Genomic DNA, 21,269 nt, shown 5'->3' with positions numbered 1-21,269 from the left:
ATATGCTCATGCAAATGTGTTAAGTACCCTCCCTTTTCTTTGCTGTACAGGGGATCAGATCTGGAGCCATGTACATTCTAGTCAAGCATTCTATTCCTAGGGTATCCCAGTCTCTCTTCCTTTTAAAGTTTTTTTCTACCTTCGATTGACAAAGTAAACTCTGAGCAATGATTTGAAGATGACCTGTTAATAAGTACATTTAATGCATATATATATATATATATATATATATATATATATATATATATATATAAAAGGTCCTTCTAGGATTTCTCTGATGCTAAGTTCAAACTCAGTATGGTCATGGTTAATACCATCTTTTTCCTCCTTTTACTTCTTACGTGAATATGTTGGTTATCCTCTACAGATTCTTCAGGGGTTTTTTTTGAATAATTTTTGTTTTTATTTTATGTGCATATATTATGCATTTTGCCTGCATGTATTCCAGATCTTAGAATTACAGACAATTTTGAGCTGACATGTGGGTTCTGGGAATTGAACTCAGGTCTTCTAGAAGAGCAGTCAGTGCTCTTAACCACTGAGCCATCTCTCCAGCCCCAGTTTTTGGTTTTTCGAGACAGGGTTTTTCTGTGTAACAGCTCTGGCTGTACTGGAACTTGCTTTGTAGACCGGGCTGGCCTTGAACTCACAGAGATCCACCTGCCTCTGCCTCCTGAGTGCTGGGATTAAAGTTGTGTACAACCACCTAGCTTTTTTTTTTTTTAAGCTTATTTATTATTTAATTATTTATTTTTATGTGTATGGGTACTTTGCCTATATGTCTGTATACTATGTGTGTCTAGTGACTGTGGAGACCAGAAGAGGGCATAGGATCCCCTGGGACAGGAATTAAAGACAATTGTGAGGTTTCATGTGAATGCTGGAGATTGAACCTGTGTCCTAGTTTTTCTTTATTCAACAAATCGAAGTTAGGGTTTTTTTTTTTTTGTTGTTGTTTTGTTTTGTTTTTCGAGACAGGGTTTCTCTGTGTAGTTTTGGTGCCTGTCCTGAATCTCTGTCTATAGACCAGGCTGGCCTCGAACTCACAGAGATCCACTTGCCTCTGCCTCCCGAGTGCTGGGATTAAAGGCGTGTGCCACCACCGCCTGGTGAAGTTAGTTTTGAAAGCTTGTTTGATTTGTTTTCCATTTCCCTTTGTTCCCAAATAAAGCTCTTAGGTTTTCCTATTTTCATTGACATTATTTTCTATAAATTTTTGTAAAAAAACAAAAACAAAAACAAAAACAAAACCACCAAAAAACAAAAATAAGAACTCCTCCCACTCCGTCCTGCCCTCCCTTCCTTTCTTTTTTATTATGTGTATGGGAATGAGTGTATGTGCTAGTGCATGCAGTGGAGGTCAGAGGACACCTTTGTGGAGTTCAGTCTCTGCTTCTACCTCTTCTCAGGTTTTGGGATCAAATTTAGGCCATCAGGCATTAGCAGCAGGTGCTTTTACCCACCGAACCATCTCATTGACCTACAGCCTCTCATTTCCAACATGTATTATCAGTTTTATAGCTGAATTAAACAGCTTTGATATGGTTTAGTTAAAAATACTTGCGCTAAACCAGTGGGTGGTGATGGCACATGGCTTTAATCCCAGTACTTGGGAGGCAGAGGCAGGCGGATCTCTGACTTTGAGGCCAGCCTGATCTACAAAGCAAGTTCCAGTACAGCCAGGGCAGTTACACAGGGGAAACCCTGTCTTGAAAAACCACAAAAACAAAACAAAACAAAAAAAAGTGCTATGTTAAAATTAATTACCTCAGTTAATTGTACTTTATTAGCTGACATTGTTACAAGTTTCAGCTGGCCATGGAGAACACAGAGGCAGCTTTTTACAAAATGACAGAAGGAATTCTATGGTCCTTTCTTGGTGGCCTTCCTAAAGGCAACACATGTGATATATAAGACATCAGTATTGATTATTTCATTTTTATCGTGGACACTTGCACACATCATAATAAAAATCAAATTTAAAACTTTCTTTTCTCTGTGAGTAAGGCTCGTTGTAGTGGGTAACCATTCCAGCTTTGACCTGGAAGCTCCAACCCCCATTTAGGCTTCGGTAATGGTCACACCTACAAGGCGGGGCTGAGAGAGGATGCTGAAGACCCGGGTTCCAGATGCACAGATGCACGGGCTCTCTTAGTTCCTGGACCTTGGATGCTGGAGGTAGACCACGAATTTAAAACATCTGTCGTGCCAGGCGGTGGTGGCGCATGCCTTTAATCCCAGCACTCGGGAGGCAGAGCCAGGCGGATCTCTGTGAGTTCGAGGCCAGCCTGGGCTACCAAGTGAGTCCTAGGAAAGGCACAAAGCTACACAGAGAAACCCTGTCTCGAAAAAACCAAAAAAAAAAAAACAAAACAAAACATCTGTCTTACGTATGTGGAATGTATCCAATATGTAACTACTGCTTCCTTTATATTTTTAAAGTCCCTTGTTGAAATTGGTTATAATGTATATGTTATATATGGCTCGGGGTGTGTGTCATCTGCTGGCTTCTCATGGGTGATAACAGGATAAGCCATTGTATGAGAGCCATTTGGAGATGTTACAACCTGTATGGTCTTGCCCTTCTGCTTATTAGGTCCCTTGTCATGTTTATTGAGAGTTTCCTCCAGGGCTTACAAACGAGCACCTAGGGTCTCTTCTAGGGAGTAAACCTCCTCTCTTGCAAGGGATTCCAGATTTCTCATGGAATCATGGAAGTTTTTATGTTCTTTTGAAACACATGATTCCATGGACCTTATCAATTAATGATAATCTTTCTTCCTTATATAGTGTCTGAGTAGCCACAACTTCTGGAGAGTTAGTGTTCTATCCATTAAATATTCATATTTATTATCAATAAAATCAATTTTGGGTACAAGCCTGTTTTGTAAATTCTGGTTAGCAGATTCCAGAGAAAGAATATTTTTATGTAAATCCTGGTTAGCAGATTCCAGAGAAAGAATCTTTTTCTGTAAGCCTTCATGGTCTGTCAAATACTCTAGGCCTGTAGCCAATTTGAATGCACCAACAATGCTGAGAAACATTCAGCGACTGTCCAGGCTGCCAGCTGTCTCTGTCTACTCTTGCAAGATTCCTGAAAGTTGCTTGGATCCATCTTCCATTTCTCAGATACCATTATATTCCTTCTCAGGTCTTTGATGAGACTGAAGACTAGCAGTTATAGTTACAACTTAGTGTATGTATGTATATATATATATAAAATCTTAGATAGAATATATTAAGTATTAGATTCAGATTCTTTAGGATAGGACACCTTTTGGAATGATCTTTGTAACATGCCATTTACCCACACTCTAGACTTCCCTGGATTTTAGTATTTGTTTCTTGCTTGATATTGTTTATATTGATTGTAGTTCTATCTTATCTAGGTCATTATCCTTCATTACTCCTGAACAATATTTGATAACCATTCCTTTGTATATAGTCTTGTATTAGGTTAGAACCTTCTTATTTAGACAAAAGGGGGAGATGTAGTGGGTAGCCATTCCAGCTTTGACCTGGAAGCTCCAACCCCCATTGAGGCTTTGGTAACTGTCATGCCTACAAGGCGGGCCTGAGAGAGGACACTGAAGACCCAAGTTCCAGATGCACGGGCTCTCTTAGTTCCTGGACCCTGAATGCCGGAGGTAGACCGAGCAGAGTTCTCCAGAGAACACCACCGGACTGTGCCACGCCTTTCCCAGACTCTGTAAATGATCCATTCACTTGTAAGTTACACCACAAAATAAATCTCCCTTTTAACTACGTGGAGTGGCCTTAATAATTTCACCAATAGCTCGTTAAGGAAGGGAATGGCTCAGTTGCCTTTAGCTTACTGGCTGTGGGTGGGTTAGGACTTCTGTTGGTCTTTTCTGTGTTGAACACACAGATTGCAAGCCCGGCGCCACTTTGAGATCTTTGGCAGCAGTTAACTCTGCAGCTCACACATGATTGAGCCTGTATGATAATGAGTATTCAGAGATGGGTAATGCCTGGGGCCGCTCACCAACCTAAGACAGCGCCTGTGTGGCCTGGGCAGGCATCTCCATGACGGGTAAGGTGACCTGCTGACATCCCACGCAACCTAAGTCAGAAGCTCATTTTTTAGTAAAAGGGAGGACCTGTAGGGCCCTGGCCCCACCCTGTTTTGGGTAACTGTTGCCTTGCTTGCTGACCTTGACCTTGATATCCTCCCTATGCTAATTCCCTGCTGGGTTCCACCCTCCTGAATGCTTAAGGGAAGTTCCTTGTCTGTGTATCCTGCATATTGGGCATTAACAGCTTAGATGCAAGATTGTAAAACATTGGTAGCGAACTTCTGCCCTCCGGAGTTCTCCCATTGTGCTGTAAGCCTGTGTTTAAGACCTTCTCCCTCCTTCAATAAATGGCATTCGGCATTTAAAAAAAAAAAAAGAAAAGAAATAAAGCATTCAACATTGTGTAAAACCCTGTAACAATGCAGGATTTTTTTCTTTTGTTCTTCCTCTGTTGTAGAATATTATTTTAAGGTGTGTTACTTTTGTTTATGTTGCATTTGTTTAACTCTGTGAAGCTATGATACTGTGTCTAAAACACAGTATCTAATAACTGTGGTCTAATAACTGAATGGCCAATGGCCAAAAAAAAAACCCCAAAACAAAAACCCACTAAATAAATGGATAAAAATGAAGGGATGACCTCAAAAGTCTTGGCCAAGTGGTCTCATAAAAAAAAACAAAAACAACAACAACAACAACAACAACAAAAAACCAACTTTTTTTTCAACTAGCAGGTTATTATTGTACCTGCTATGAAGGTGGAGGCCAGTCTTTATGATCATCACAGGCATAAACAGTGTGCAAGGTAGTGTTGATGTGCTCAGCAATTTTGTCTTTCGGCAAAATAGGTCAAGGTGATTCAGAAGTCCAAACACTGCTTTTCCCCTGGAAGGGACAATTTTGTTGCTACTATAACTGCTGGACTTGCATTTATTTGGAATATCATTGAGTTGTAAATGCAAACAGTAATGAAGACTACTAATAAAAGAGATGATAAGGCTACTTTTTGACCTCTTTTACTGCCTATTTTTGTCTTAGTGTGCATTTTTTTCAAGCTGACTTCAGTTGGGAATATTATAAAATTTCAGAAAGTTTTGTTGATTTTTCTATTAAACTTTAAAAATACAATCTTATCACACCTTCTTCCTTTAACCAGCTTCAATCAGTGCTTAGCACTACAGCAGTGCTTATGCTTTAGAAATCTCAGTCCAGATTGTTAGTGAGGCCCTATTCTCTGATGCTCCAGATGAAAGACTGGAAGAAAATGATAGAAATGGAGGTTGAGTTTTCCAGTTGTGTCCAAAAGGACTTTACACATGGCTATAATTTGCATGGTGCTCTGGTGACATATGTTCACTTAGATAGGGGTATGAAACAAGGAATATTTTAAAAATTACAATTAAAATTATGAAGAAATAGGTGCATACCTTTAATCCCAGCACTCAGGAGGCAGAGCCAGGAAAATCTCTTGTGAGTTCGAGGCCAGTCTGGTCTACAGAGCGAGATCCAGGACAGGCACCAAAGCTACACAGAGAAACCCTGTCTCGAAAAACAAACAAAACAAAAACAAAAAACACTATGAAGAAATAAAGATAAATAAAAACTGATTAGAGAAGTTGCAAACAAAATACTAAAGTAGAGAATAAGCCAAGCATGGTGGCATGGAGATAGATAGCAGGATCCTGTCTGAACAGCAGCTTCATCAACAGCAAATGAACCCAGGAAATACCACATTAGTCCCTCAACTGACAGAGGACAATGGAATAACATCATCAGAGTACATAAAAATGACTGTCAACCTAGAATTTTAATATTTAGCTGAGTTCTTGAAGAAGGAGGATAAAGTGCATCTTTGATGCATATAAATCCTAAGAGCATTTATCACCTGCACAGTCACTGAAGTAAATGGTAGGACCTACGTTTGCCAGAAGAGAACTAAACATGGAATGTTTGGGACATAAGAAATTATTCAAAGGTGAGAAACTGATAAATTTGACTACTAAAAAACCCAAAACCTATTCTAATTCACTTACAGAAAAGTTAAAAAAAAAAAAAGTTTTGAATGTCTTTTGGGCTGAGGAGAGCACTTGCTGTTCTTGCAGAGGACCCAGATTGGGTTCCAAGCACCCCATTGCTGCTCACAACTGTCTTTAACTCCAGTTCCAGCAAATATATGCCCTCTTCTGCCTCTGCTAGCATCAGGCATGTACCTGGTGCATATATGTACATGTAGGCAAATATATATATATATATACACAAAATAAAAATAATACTAAAAAATATTCTGGAAGAAACTAATAAACAGACAAAATTAAAGTTATTGGATCACAAAAACAAAGAAAGAAATAAAGACAAAAGTAGAAAGGGAAATAAATGATTGGGAAGAGGAAGGTGATTGGAGTGGGAGGGGATATGATCAGAATTATATGCATGTATGAAAATGTGAAATTCATTATGCATAATTCATGTACAATTAATATTTGTTAATAAAAACATGGAGAAAATTAAACAAAAACCAAGCCAAGCATTTGGGAGCCTCAAGCAGGAAGCCTGGTATAGCTAGAGTGCATAATAGTTCTACTTTTAGTTTTTTGAGGAACTTCTGTATTCTGTTGTCAGTACTTTATTATTTTACCAGAGGTCCTCATAGACAGTACAACAAAATAAAATAAAAAAAATTAGTTACAAAATTAAAAAATGAAGGAAAGGGAATTTTTCCCCTTTTGAAAAACTTTGTTTGCTTAAAGAATTGTTCACCATTATTATTTAACATATTAAAATATATGTTATTGAATATTGATTATAATTCATATTATTCAATATGAAGGAAGAATTAGTACCGGTATTTTCCAAATTTTTATAAAAAATAAACTGCAAGGGACACTCTATAAGTAGTATTATCCAGACAAAACCTAGAAAAGATGTAACAAGACATCACAAGAACTTTATGCATGCTTTCCTTAGAAATACAGATATCACCGGGCGGTGGTGGCGCACGCCTTTAATCCCAGCACTTGGGAGGCAGAGCCAGGTGGATCTCTGTGAGTTTGAGGCTACAGAGTGAGTTCCAGGAAAGGCGCAAAGCTACACAGAGAAACCCTGTCTCGAAAAACAAACAAAAAAGAAATACAGATGTCTAAATCCTCATTAAGCTTGAAAATCAAACAGTGTGAGATAATAAGATTGTAACCAATTGGACCTCATCCTAGAATTGCAATCATTATAATATACATTACAGTCAGTAGGATAGAAACCAGGCTGGGCATAGCGGTGCCTGCCTTTAATCAACGGCACTCTGAAGGCAGAGGCAATTGGGTCTCTGTGATTTTTGAGGCCAGCCTGTTCTATATAGAGAGAGTTCCAGGATAGCCAGAGCTTACACAGTTGTCTTAGTTAGGGTTCCTATTGCTGTGAAGAGACACCATGACCACAGCAACTCTTATAAAGGAAAACATTTAATTGGGGCTTGCTGACAGTTTCAGAGGTTCAGTCCATTAGCATCATGGTAGGACATAGGACATGGCAGATTGCAGGCAGGCATGGTACTGGAGAAGGAGCTGAGAGTTCTACATCTCGATCTGCTGGCACACTGGGCAGCTTGAACATATGAGACCTCAAAGTGTGCCCTGACAGTGACACACTTCCTCCAACAAGGCCACATTTCCTATGGGCCAAGCATTCAAACACATGAGTCTAAGGGGGTCATACCTATTCAAACTAAAGTAGTAGAGAGACCAGTCTCAAAAAACAAAAGATAAAAACCAAAGCACACAAACTTCTCAGTCGATAAAGGAGAATTTGTAAAACTGCACACCTGTTCAGGATTAAAAACACTAAACTAGAAACAGAAGGAATCTTGCCAGTTTGATAAAGGGCACCTATAAAACATCCTTGCTCAGAAAAGTATCAGCTTGTCTCTCATGTGGGGTGTGTGTGTTTATGTGATATATATGACTTGGCAGTAGAAGACCGTGAGGGAGAAGGAAGAAGTTTAAGAATCAGTGATGGAAAGGGTTTAAGAGATAAGTGAGGGAAGAAAAAAGACAAAAGTGTTGTGTACTTTTTCATACAAAAACTATGTAAAATGACCCAAAAACAGAAAGGGGAATGCTTCTGGTAGAAGAGGTTTGAGGATATTAGGGTTAGGATTTTTACTAGGACATAGTATGAGTATCTGGGAAGTTTTTTTTGGGAATGTCAAAAAGAACACCAAGATGGATTACTGAGTAGTAAAGAGTTAATTAGAAAAGTTATTAACACATAGTTGGGTCTCCAAGGAGAGTTGAGGCCCTAGCACCAGAGACAGACACCATTGCAGGGTCTTTGAAGAGAGGATTCCTAGTGTGTACCTGTGACAGAAGTGGAAGTCTCTCCTTGTACCTTTCTGAGTATGTGGGGAATTGGGGTGTTTACAGTACTAGCTCACAGCCTTATTTTCATTTTTATTCTTTTTCCCACGAGTCAGGGAAGGGGGTAGGGAGCAGGAGGTGTGAGCACCAATACCTGCTTTGATGTAAACTCAGTTTCCCAGTTGAGAGGTCCTGGCTCTAGCTAGGGATTCAGTGTCTCAGTAAGGGTACCTTTTAGTGTCTGTGAGAGAGAAAAGGCTGCTATAGGGATGTGGCCTAACAGTGGCTGGATTCAACATTACTTTCTCTCTCTCTCTCTCTCTTTTTTTTTTTTTTTTTTTTTTTTTTTGAGACAGGGTTTCTCTGTGTAGCTTTGTGCCAGTCCTTGATCTCGCTCTGTAGACCAGGCTGGCCTCGAACTCACAGAGATCCGCCTGCCTCTGCCTCCTGAGTGCTGGGATTAAAGGCGTGGGCCACCACCGCTCGACCATCAACATTACCGTCTTAAAAATGGTTTTTAACCCAAGCATGACTACTCCAAACTTCATGAATACTGTCTTTACTATATACCTTTCTGTTGGATTCTGGTTTTCTACACTCCCACCAGAATGAGCCAGTTAACTCTGTTTACAGCATTCTGAGTCTTCTCTATTCTGTAACTCCAAAGTTCTTCCATATTCCTGCTATGAGCCAGTTTCAAACCTGTGAACCATGTGGTCAGGTTTCTCACAGCAGCTCACCCACTTCTGGTACTTTTGTGTATTAGTTTTCTTGTTGTTATGACAAAATCCCTGGTGTGGTTGGAGGAGATACAGTAGACATATGTTAGGGAAGGCATGGTCACATTGGATCTGCAGTCAGGAAAACAGAGCCAGGTGAATGAAAAACCACAAAAACAAAACAAAACAAGAAAACTTGCTATGTTAAAATTAATTACTTCAGTTAACTGTACTTTATTATCTGATATTGTTACAAGTTTCAGCTGGCCATGGAGAACACTTGAGGCAGCTTTTTACTGATGCTTTAGCTGATGCTTGGCTTACATTTTTTTTTATTTAGTCCAGGACCCCACCCCATAGGGTGTTAACCCACGCTCAGGTGGACCCTTCCTTGTTCAGTTAAACCTCTCAGTTCAGTTCAGTTCAGTTGAACATGACCATAGGTTTTCTTCCTGGGTGACTTGTTTATCTAATCAATAGTGAAGATTACCATCACAATGCTCTTCCTAAATCAGAAGGAAAACTTTGCGTTAGAAATAGATAAACAGAATATGGTGATGGGCACCTGAAATCCTGTTACTAAGGAGGCTGAGGCAGAAGGATTGAGAGTTTGTAGCCATTTTATGTTATAGTGAGAGACTGTGAGGGAGGGAAATCTCAGAAAGTTCTGGTCACTGATCAATGTAGAGTACATACTCAAACTCCTTATAAATAAGAAAGTATAGATTTAAAAGTTGACCATTTGTGTTCATGATAGTCATGAGTTTTTTTTTTTTTTGTTTGTTTGTTTATTTTTAGTGGAGAGAATAGTGAGAGTTGGCAGTAAGAGAAAATAGACGCATCTCTATAGAGGGATAATAGGCTTATCCTTGTTTTCTTTGCAGTGGTAGGGACCAAAACCCAGGGCCTTGTACATGCCAGGCAAGTGCTGTACCACTAAACTGCATTCCTTCACAACACTGCCATCTTTTTTGGAAGTCATGACCATGATATGTTCTATCTAGCTTAAGGCATGTGGTGTACATGTGATATCAACTTAATATTTAAGAGATTATTAAGAGTGAGAAAGTAATCATGGTTTTATCAACTCTAATTACTGTGCAGTCTGGCTTTCTTCCACTAAGTATGTCTTGAAGGCTTACTCTTTGAAAGTTACTGTGTGTACAGGCGTTTATAATGCATCATTTTATCATTTTAACAGCCCTGTGGAGTGGCCATCTTTAATCTCCATTTTGTAGATTTGGACACTTACACCAGAGTAGTTAGAGAATTTATTGGGGCTGGAAAGATGGCTCAGTGCTTAAGAGCCCTGACTGTTCCAGAGGTCCTGTGTTCAGTTCCCAGCACCCACATGTCAGTTCACAACTGTCTAACTGCAATCCTGGGAATCAGATGCATTCTCCTGATGTCCCAGGGCACCAGGCACACATGTGATGCACAGATATATGTGTAGTTAAAACACTCATACACATAAAAATAAATGAAAAAAATTTTTGATTATGTCTATTTAGTGAGCAGGAAAAGCCTAAATATGGCATCAAAACTGTGACCTTTCCTGGTGTGTTATTATCTAGTTTTAATATTTTATTTATTTTTTTTGTTTTTTGAGACATGGTTTCTCTGTAATAGCTCTGGCTGTCCTGGAACTCAACTTGTAAAACTTTATTGTTTGAAATCCAGCACACTTTATATTTCTATTTAAATAGCTTCATAATCTATACTAGCATTTTAATATCCAGTTTCATCATTTCTTTTGAAGTCTGATAAAGTGAACTACACATTAATGGAAAATCTTTTACTTTTTCCCCAGAGGATCTGAAGAGGCAAAATGCAGTATTGCAAGCGGCACAGGATGATTTGGGTCACCTTCGGACACAGCTGTGGGAGGCTCAGGCAGAGATGGAGAACATTAAGGCAATTGCCACAGTCTCTGAGAATACTAAGCAAGAAGCTATAGATGAAGTTAAAAGGCAGTGGAGAGAAGAAGTTGCTTCACTTCAGGCTGTAATGAAAGGTAAGAAAAGACCAGATTTTAGACTTTTTAAGATCAAATTCCGATTCTTGACACCATTTTCAGATGGCCTTAAAATGCATTTTGTGTTCATTTTTGGCTTTATGGACTGTCATCTTCCAGATGTCAGATGAAAGGAAAGTCAGGGGAATTGTAATGGGCACATCACCAGTGTCTTCGACAGATCTAATAATAAAGACTTAGAGTGTTAGAGAGATAATGTATTAAATGAAGGTTGTAGTTACTTGCAAGATTTAAAGCAGGGTTTAAACCTGGATTTTTATTTGTATAGATTTTTAAGTGTAGTGTATTCTTGTATGTGAAATCTTTGTTTGATGGGCAAGAGTATCTGTATGGCTAAAATGGGCTTTATGGAATGCCAGTTTGTGACCCTTGGTCTGAAGGAATTGTAATAGTGTGTGTAGCCTCTTTCCTTTCAGCATGAATGCCTCAGTACTGCTTTCATTCTTGAGAATGGTAACAAAATGAAATAAGGTGTTACCTTAATCTCTGAGATCCTGGGATTAGTTAATATTTACAAATGTGAACTGATGGCAGCTGCCCTGTGCCTGGGGGTCTTTGCATTTGTGTCCCATGTTTTACATAATGTTCTTTGAGAGGATGCAATTAAGGGTACCTCTGTTTCTGACTCTGTAGCTCTTACTAAGTGATAATCTGGTCTCATGTAATAGTCTGACTATGTTGGTTTACCTATGCAGGAGTTCCTTTTTCTCATAGAAATCAAATCCATCTCTAGGTAAGCTAGGAGTGGTCATAACAGTTCTGTGACCCCACCCATATCCTGGACTTTTCTGGCTGTCTGCTTCTATATAGTTACCATGATCTTTAAAAATTTCACCTTTGCCGGGCGGTGGTGGCGCACGCCTTTAATCCCAGCACTTGGAAGGCAGAGGCAGGCGGATCTTTGTGAGTTCGAGGCCAACCTGGTCTACAGAGCGAGATCCAGGAAAGGCGCAAAGCTACACAGAGAAACCCTGTCTGGAAAAACAAAACAAAACAAAACAAAAAAAAAAAAATTCACCTTTGCAGGGCTGGAGAGATGACTCAGCGGTTAAGAGCACTGGCTACCCTTCCAGAGGCCCCGGGTTTAGTTCCCAGCAACACCATGGCGGCTCATACTTGTCTGTATCTTAGTTCCAGGGAAGGGAATCTGACACCCTCACACCAATGCATGTAAAATATAATGAAATAAATTATAAAAAAATTTTATCTTTGCTTCATGGCTGAGAAATGGTTACACATCCTCTAATATACATTAGAAAATATTTTTTTCTAGAAATCTTCATGTTGTATCTTCCTCATACTTTGTTGACCAAGTATGTGGTTACCTTTAACTAAAAGAAATTGAAACATGTAGTTTTAAGTCTGGGTATTTAGTTTTGTGCTGTGGAGAATCAAATCTAGAGGCATTCACATGTGAGGCAAGTTATCCCACTAAGGTATTTACTCAGCCAGAAAGTGGAGTATTTATATTGAGCACTGTAAAATCCTTAACAAAGTTTGGTCTTGTTAGTAATGAAGAAGGTACAGAAATTGGGGCTGGAGAGATGGCTCAGTAGTTAAGAGTACTTGTTACTTTTGTAGAGGATCTGGGTTCATTTCCTAGCACCCCCAGGGTGGCTCAAAACCATCTATAACTGCAGTTCCAGGGCTCTGACATCCTCTCCTGATCTCTACAGGCAACAGGTAGGCACATAGTGCAGTATGTAAATGCAGGTGACATTCAAACATATACATAAAATAAAAATAAATAAATACTTAAAAAAAAAAAAGGAGTAGAATTTAATGGACCACCAGTTGTGCCTGTCAGGTGATGTTTCAAGACTGTATTAAACATGAAGGCTACAGAATTTTTCTCAATTTAGAATCTTAGGTTTTAGTAAAATATCTCAGAAATAATTTTTATTTCCTTATACATTCATGTAGTTATAATGAAATGTATTTGTTCTGAGAGCCACATTATAGTATCAAAGAACGTGGATTTGGGAGTGGGTCTTAGATGTAAGTTGGAAGCCCCACTTTGAACCTTCTCTAGGGTTTCTTGTCAAATAGCATATGGCAAGTCTATTATGAAGACTGATGATGATGATGAAGTAGTAAAACCCTTATTTCAACTCATAATAAGAACTAGAATTTTCCAAAATTATTTCCAAAAATTTCTCTCAAGCTCTTTACATAACTGAAGAAATTTCAGTGTGCTAGATGTTGTTCCATGATGCTTAGACATGGACTATGTGATGTTTTATAGAGACGGTTCGTGATTACGAGCATCAGTTTCATCTGAGGCTGGAGCAGGAGCGAGCACAGTGGGCACAGTATCGAGAATCTGCAGAGCGGGAAATAGCTGATTTAAGACGAAGGTTGTCTGAAGGTCAAGAGGAAGAAAATTTAGAAAATGAAATGAAAAAGGTACGCAAGAATACATTCACTTACAGAATTACTTGACTAAAAGCAATTTGTTTAAAAGCATTGCTGCAGAACTGGAAGTTGAATGTTGTGCTTTCTTTCTGTTGAGGAAGTACTTATGGACCAGTCAGTGCTTTCCTGTACCCTCCACAGTACATGTGACTGACTGCCTTTCCATCTTCAGATCTTTGATGAGATGTCATTTCTTCATGAGGCTTTTCTTACCTCTCTAGTTAAGATTGCAGCCTACCTGCCTCTTCCCACAAGTTTCCAGGACTCTCGGGATTTCTGTACCCTGCTTTAGGGTTTCTTTTGCACAGCGTATTTCCTCATAAAACAGTTCAGCTTTTACTGTGTTTGTTTGCTGCTTTTTCTGTTCATTTGCTAGAGTGTTAACTCCATGAGAATGCAGTCTTTATTTGTGTATACTAAGTACATAGGGTGGTGTCTAGCATATAGAAGCCCAGTGAGTTCATGTTGGATGGAAATGTTGCTTGATACTGTGTCTAAACATTCTAGAATACTTGCCAATTTTTTTTAAAGCATATCTTGGTTTCTGTGTGACAAATGCTGTACGTATTATGCCTGAACTATACCATACAATGCCTTAACACAGGCAACTAAATGAGAGAAACATGTTCTCATTGAGAACATTAAAAAAATTTTCATTTATTTATTTATTTTGTGTGTGAATGTGTGTGCACATGTGTGCTACAGTAAGTGTGTAGAGGTCAGAGGAGAACTTTTGGAAGTTGGTTATCTTCTTCCACCATGTAGGTACTGACTCAAGTCATCAGGCTCAAGGGCAGGAGCCTATGTTGAGCCAGCTCACTGACCCTCCTTGAGAACATCTTTGGCTACTAATCCTTGTTCTATTCTTTATATAAATCCTTGCTCCATTCTTTATATATATATAAATGTGTGTGTATTTAATCATTTCCACAATCACTATTCTTTGCCATCTTTAAAGTTTTAGTTTTAAAACTAAATTTTATTGTGTGTGTTTGTGTGTGTGTGTGTGTGTGTGTGTGTGTGTGTGTGTGTGTGCGTGCGCGCGCGCCCACATGTGATGCTAGAGGTGCATGCCAGGTGACTTTCTCTATGGTTCTACCTCTACATTTTTTTGAATCTTCTTTTTTTTTTTTTCGTTTTTCGAGACAGGGTTTCTCTGTGTAGTTTTGGTGCCTGTCCTGGATCTCGCTCTGTAGACCAGGCTGGTCTTGAACTCACAGAGATCCGCCTGCCTCTGCCTCACAAGTGCTGGGATTAAAGGCGTGTGCCACCACCGCCCTGCTTTGGTTTTTTTTTTATTTCTAAAGAGTTATATTTTATTTAGGCTTTGACAATTTCATACATGTGTACAGTATATGTTGGTCATATTTTATTTAGTCTTTGACAATTTCATACATGTGTCCAGTATCCAGTATAACTTGGTCATATTTATTTCCAACTCCTAGTTCCCATCCCTCTCCTTCATCTACTTTATTTTATTTTTCTTTCTTTTTTTGAGATAGGGTCTCTACATCCCTGGCTGGTCTACATCCCTGGAACTCTCTATGTAGACAAGGCTGGCTTTGAAACTCACAGAGATCTACCTCCCAAATGCTGAGATTAAAAACATGTGCCACCACATTGGTTACTTACTTTTTGAGACAGGGTCTTTCACTGAACCTGGAGCTCACTACTTAGGCTAGACTGACCGGCCAGTGGACCCCTAGGACCCCCACTTCCCAAAGCTGGCATTACAGGTGCATGCGGCTGCACTTGGCTTTCTGCATGGCTCCAGACCGAGGCCCTCGTGCTTGTGCAGTGAGCACTGTACCGACTGAGTCATCTCCTAGGCCCTCCATGAACTTTATTAGTTATTTAATTTTTATTGTTTGTATATGGGACTCTGTAGGATTCATGCTTATGAATTCAGGTGCCCTGGAAGCCTGAGGTGTCAGATTCCCTGGAGCTAGACTAGGTTTACAGGTGGTATGAGCTGCCTGACATGGGTGTTGGGAATCAAACAAATTTGGATCACTACAAGAACAATACATGAGCCATCTTTCCAGCCCCAATTAGGGTTTTGTTTGTTTTTGGTTTTTTAAAGACAGGGTTTCTCTGTAACTGCCCTGGTTGTCTTGGAGCTAGCTCTATAGACCAGGCTAGCCTCAAACTCACAGAGATCTGCCTGCCTCTGCCTCCTGAGTGCTGGGATTAAAGGTGTGCACCACCCACCACCCAGCTCACCTATTACTTTTTAAGAATTTTTTTTAAGTATAAAAATTTATGAATATTGTATTGTTTTTCAGTATGCTCCATACTCAGTTTTCTGAACTTTTTTGGTTTTTTTGAGACAGGGTTTCTCTGTGTAGATTTGGAGCCTTTCCTGGAACTCACTCTGATCTGCCTGCCTCTGCCTCTCCAGTGTTGGGATCAAAGGTGTGCACCACCACCACCACCACCACCACCACCACCACCACCACCACCACCACCACCACCCAGCTCAGTTTTCTTTAACATTTTAACCATGTAGTGTGTTACACTTGTTAGAGTTAACAAACTAATACCAGCTCATCATTAACAAAGGTTTGTTCTCTGTATTCAGATTGTATCGATTTTCAGCCAGTGTCCCCTATATCCTTTTCTCCTTCCTGTTTGAGACTTCCATCCAAGAAACAACACTGCATTTAGTCATGCAGTCACACAGTTGTAGGCTTGGCTTGACTGTAACAGCTTTTCAATTTTTATTTTTTAATTTAATGACCTTTCTATCTCTTTATTATTATTATATGTGTACATAATGTGGTGCACGTGTCCAGATGTGTATGTGGAGGTCAGAGAGCAACTTTAGGGAGTCAGTTCTCTCTTTCCACTGTGGATTTCAGAGTTTGAACTCCAATCAACAGGCATGCACAGCTAGTGCTTTTACCCACTGGGCCATCTCACTGGTTACACTTACTACTACTTTTAATTGACTCTTTAAACGTTTGTTTATATGATACCCAGCACTGGAAATTATGAGGTCTTTTGCATTAGTAAATATGGTAAATTCTTTTCTTCCTTCCCTTTCTGCAGTAAGCATCCCAAACAAGCCTTGACTGTGAAGATGTTTTAGGCTAACATGTCTTTTCCAAACAGAATTTAGTTCAACACAAAATAGGTTTTGTAAGGATCAGGAAACAAAGTGAATTTGAAAGCCTGTTAAATTCCTTTTGTGTGTCTGTGTCTGTGAGGGGGTGTAATATTCTTCACACTGGTCAGTATATCTTGTTTCTCTATTCTGAACAATTTAGGATACATTTGAGCTTGTTTACATTAGGTAAAGTTAATTTTCATTAGTAGGAGCCCCAACTTTCTGAGTTTTTAATTCTTTTTGTTTACTTATTTATTTTGTCCCCACAATCTAGACAGCCTAGAATTTGCTATGGTGACCAGGCTGGCTTCAAACTCACAAAGCTCTACTTGCTTCTGCCTCCTGAGTTCTGGGACTAAAGGTGTTTGTTTTTGCTCTTTGAGTCAGAATCACTCTGTAGCTCTGGCTGGGTTGGATCTGATATGTAGACATGAGTAGGCTACACTTGAGGGGATCCTCTTACCTCTGCCTCCTGAGGGTACACCACCACACCCAGCTCTTGATTCTGCCATTTATATATGAGATTTTTTTTGACTAGTTGCTCAATGAAGGTATCAGATATGTTACAGTGAATCTGTTTTTCTGCTTACTGCCAAATTCTAAGTGAAATATTTGGGAAAACCATAATTATGCCGGTCATTCACAGTAATAAACTATTTTTATTTTTTAGAGATTTATTATGTATACAGTGTTCTGCCTGCAGGCCAGAAGAGGGCACCAGATCTCATTATAGATGGTTGTGAGCCACCATGTGGTTGCTGGGAATTAAACTCAGGACCTCTGGAAGAGGAGCCAGTGCTCTGAGCCATCTCTCCAGCCTGTAATAAACTATTTAAAAATAGAATTGACACTAGGACCTGGAGTTAGAGGCAGTTATCAGCTACCTAATGTGGGTGGTAGGAACTGAACGTGGGTCCTCTGGAAGAGCAGTACATGCTCTTAAGTGCTTAGTTATGTCCCTGGCCCACACAGTTGACAAGCTTTCTTCTGCTTAAAGAAGAACACATATTTTTTTTTGCAGGAACCTAGGGCCAAATATCATATTAAACAAATAAGCTATATTCAGAAAGACAAATATCACACTGTTTCATCTATGGAATCTAGGGTGTGTGCGTGTTTCATAAAAGACAAGGAGGAACTGTTTGGGTCAAGAAAAAAGACAGATGAGTGAGCAGAATGAAATGAGAGGATTGTGATTGGTGTTAGTATGTTCAAGTACACGATAACTGGACTGACATATATTTTTGAAGCCCATCATTTTATAAATGTAATGAATATATGTTAATAAAAATTCAAAGAAAAAACTTGAATAAAATGAGAATTGGTATTCAGTTTTATGAATGCTATTTTTTAGCAAATGGGTGGACTAGAGTTTCTTAGAAAAACATTCAGTTAGTAAGTTGTTGCATTTAATTCCTTTTAATCATAGGCCCAAGAAGATGCTGAAAAGCTTCGCTCTGTCGTGATGCCCATGGAGAAGGAAATTGCAGCTTTGAAAGATAAACTGACAGAAGCTGAAGAGAAGATTAAAGAGCTGGAGGCCTCAAAGGTTGTGAAATGCTGTTAGCCATCTGCTCCAATGCCAGGAGTAAAATTAGAATCCCTTGAGAAGTAGTGGTGGGAAATCATTTCATCAACTATCTCAGGAGTCTTCTGTTTAAAATTCAAAAAACAAAATGAAAACAAACCTGCTGTGTGGTAATTTGACCTTTGGTTATTTAAATCTCCAGTGGTGATGCCTAATCATGAATGAAGACTTGTGTTCAGTTATCCATTTTATTCAAGTGAGACTCAACTTCAATTTTCTTTTTTCTTTTAACAAGTCATCCGTATTGGTTTATTTTTGTAAGACAGGGTTTCATGTAACCCAGGCTGGCCTTGAACTTGTTGTGTATTCCATGCCTAGTTTATGAGGCTCTGGGGATCAGATCCAGGGCTTTAGGTGAGCACTCTGACAGCTGAGCTACATTCCTAGCCTTGGATTTCTTACCTCGCAGAAGCAGCTGTTTGTAGTTGACTTTGTTTCCTCACCCTGGTTCTAGGAAATCTTTTAGACAGGATGCACCTCCTACTGACCATATACTCAGCATGGCTGGGATGTGGCTTCTTGGTACATGCCTCTCTAGCATGCTCAAGGCCTAGACTTTGGCCCTCAGCACTGCATAAGACGGGCATGGTGACTGATGTCTGGAACTCTCTGTGATGTGGTGGCAAGAGGACATGAAGTTCAGGGTCATCTTCAGCTCCATAGTGAGTTTGAGGCCAGTTTGTATTACATGGGATGCTACTTTTAAAAAGCCAAACCAAACAAAAACAAGTGGAAACATTAGTGTTACAGTTTTTATGACTGTTTTTAGTGCTGGAGATTGAATTTAGGGCCTTATTGACATATGCTAGGCAAGGGCTCCACCATTGAAAAAAGTCTTTAGTAATGAAAGAAAGATATTAGAGGTGTAGTTGAGTGGTACAATGCTGACACTTGTCTAGTGTGAATGAAGGCCTAGGTTTGATATTCTGTACTAAAAGAAAATGGAGTCAGCAAGATGGCATGGTAGATAAAGGTACTTACCTTCAAGCCTGATGATCTGTGTTTGATCTCTGCTACCCACATGGTGAAAAGGAGAGCTGACTACTACTAGTTGTCTTTTTACCTGTGCACAGGTCCTCTGACCTCCACATGCGCACTGTAGCACTCATCTACACACACACACACACACACACACACACACACACACACACACACACACGTAAAAGAAGACAGTGTGTTTCTTATAAGACATATAACTAAACACAAGGTAAGATTGAACATAAAGAAATAAACCAGGTCTGGTAACTCACACTCAGGAGGCTGAAGTAAGGACATTGCTGTGAATTGAAGGTTAGCCTAAGCAACAGAGTGAGACTTGTCTTAATAAACAAAAAAATGAATAAAGGGGTAAATAAAAATATACTGTGTAAAGTCTAACCAAAAGAAAACTGATGTAAACAAGTATAACATAAAATAGGTTAAGGGGGAAAAGTAGATTAGTGCTATCGAGATAGCTCATCAGTTAAAAGTGCTTACTACTCCTGCAGAGAACCCCCAGGGTCAGTTCCCAGCACCCACATGGCAGCTCATAGTCATCTGTAATCCAGTTCCTGGGGGTCTGACACTGTCCTTTGCTGTCTGTGGACACTAGCATGTACATAGTGTACACGAATTTATGCAGGCACACACATACACAGAAAAAATGGCAACAAAAGAAGAGTAGATACAAAGAAATAATAACTATTCAGTAGCCAGAAACTCAGCGTTTAGTAGCCTGGATGACTTAGTAAGATTTCTTATTTTTATTCTCCTTTGGTTTTTCAGCTGTGAAATTAGGATAATGAGGGAGATGGGGTCCAAAAAGATATGGATAAGGTAGAGGCAGGTTGGTCTCTGAGTTCCAGGCCAGCCAGGGCTACACAGAGAAACCCTGTTTTGAAAAACAAAACAACAATAACAAGAAAAAAAAAGACTGCCTTACAAGGGTGTTATGAACCACATTCAAATTAGAACATATAAATGCTTTGAGTAATGCATAGGAAAAAGTATTATTATTTCCAGATACATTATATTGTATTTCAATATTGTGATACATTTATCTTTTCCTTCTGTATCTTAACTTTTTAAAATAAGGTCATAAAGTATTAAATTTCACAGAATTAATGTTATCATAGACCCAATACTCTGGTCACATTTTTTTTTAAATAATAAAATGTCTAGAGATGGGGAAAAATCTGATGGAAAAAGAAATCACAAAATACTTAGGGTGGTGTAAATATTTCATGCGATTTTTGTTTTTGTGACTCAGCGAGTTTAATTAGGGTTACTTCCAGGAATAGGGACCATTGACTAGTGGCTGTTCCACTAAAGAAAAAGTTTTCCTCTTCCAGGAACCACTAACTAACTGTATAAATCCTTGGGGTGGAGAGGCCCTTCATGACAGAATGGTGATGGGTCTAGTCTTGTGCAGCAGCCACTTCCTGCCCTGAAAACAGTGTTTCACAGCACTCCACCACTTCATCTGGCGCTTACGTTCTTTCTATCCCCTCTTCTGCAGGTGGCCTTGGAAGGGAGATAGAGATGTCCCATTGTATTCAACAGTAACTTACTCTCAGTGCTTTGCCCAGTTATGAGTCTGTGCAGTACTACCTGTTACAACAAGAAGCAAGTAGTGGCACTCTTCTAGAGGAATAAACATAAACATTTAGAAGGCAGTTTGATAGTCATGTCATGTCCACTTAGTCAGACAACATTAATAGTTTCCCCACTAGGGCTGTGACCTCCCAGCCATGGGTACATTTTGCTTGGCTGGTTGGTCGTGTTATACCCAGAGTCTGCAACTGAGTGAGACTGTTGGTGACAATTTTCTCCCAGCAGCCTACGTAGCACCTTCCAGTATTCTGAAAGCTAGCCTGTAGGAAGTAAGCTTCTAGCTTAGTCCCATCTTGATTTCTGTATAAATTTATAAAAAAGCATTTAGTGTCTCAGCAGTGGGAGTGTAACATCTAGTTCTGAAAGGCAACCAACAGATATAAATATTTAACATTATACTCTGAAGGGAAAATAAAAACAGTAAA

At 39.3% G+C, this 21,269-nt stretch overlaps 1 protein-coding gene across 3 annotated transcripts in view; it reads left to right on the top strand.

The window, feature by feature from the left end:
- Nucleotides 1-21,269, top strand: part of Rabep1 (rabaptin, RAB GTPase binding effector protein 1) — a 106,201-nt gene that overhangs the window by 27,353 nt on the left and 57,579 nt on the right. For all 3 annotated transcript variants that reach the window (XM_052756404.1, XM_052756402.1, XM_052756403.1), the window contains exons 3-5: nt 10,916-11,119; nt 13,386-13,546; nt 18,094-18,213. In XM_052756404.1, the coding sequence (XP_052612364.1) occupies nt 10,916-11,119; nt 13,386-13,546; nt 18,094-18,213 (485 nt within the window). The remainder of the gene's footprint in view (nt 1-10,915; nt 11,120-13,385; nt 13,547-18,093; nt 18,214-21,269) is intronic.

This window comes from Peromyscus californicus, unplaced genomic scaffold, assembly GCF_007827085.1.
Source record: "Peromyscus californicus insignis strain IS unplaced genomic scaffold, ASM782708v3 Scaffold_3__1_contigs__length_106647218, whole genome shotgun sequence".
In the NCBI taxonomy this organism is placed as follows: domain Eukaryota; kingdom Metazoa; phylum Chordata; class Mammalia; order Rodentia; family Cricetidae; genus Peromyscus; species Peromyscus californicus.
This window is presented reverse-complemented; position numbering and strand designations above follow the sequence as displayed.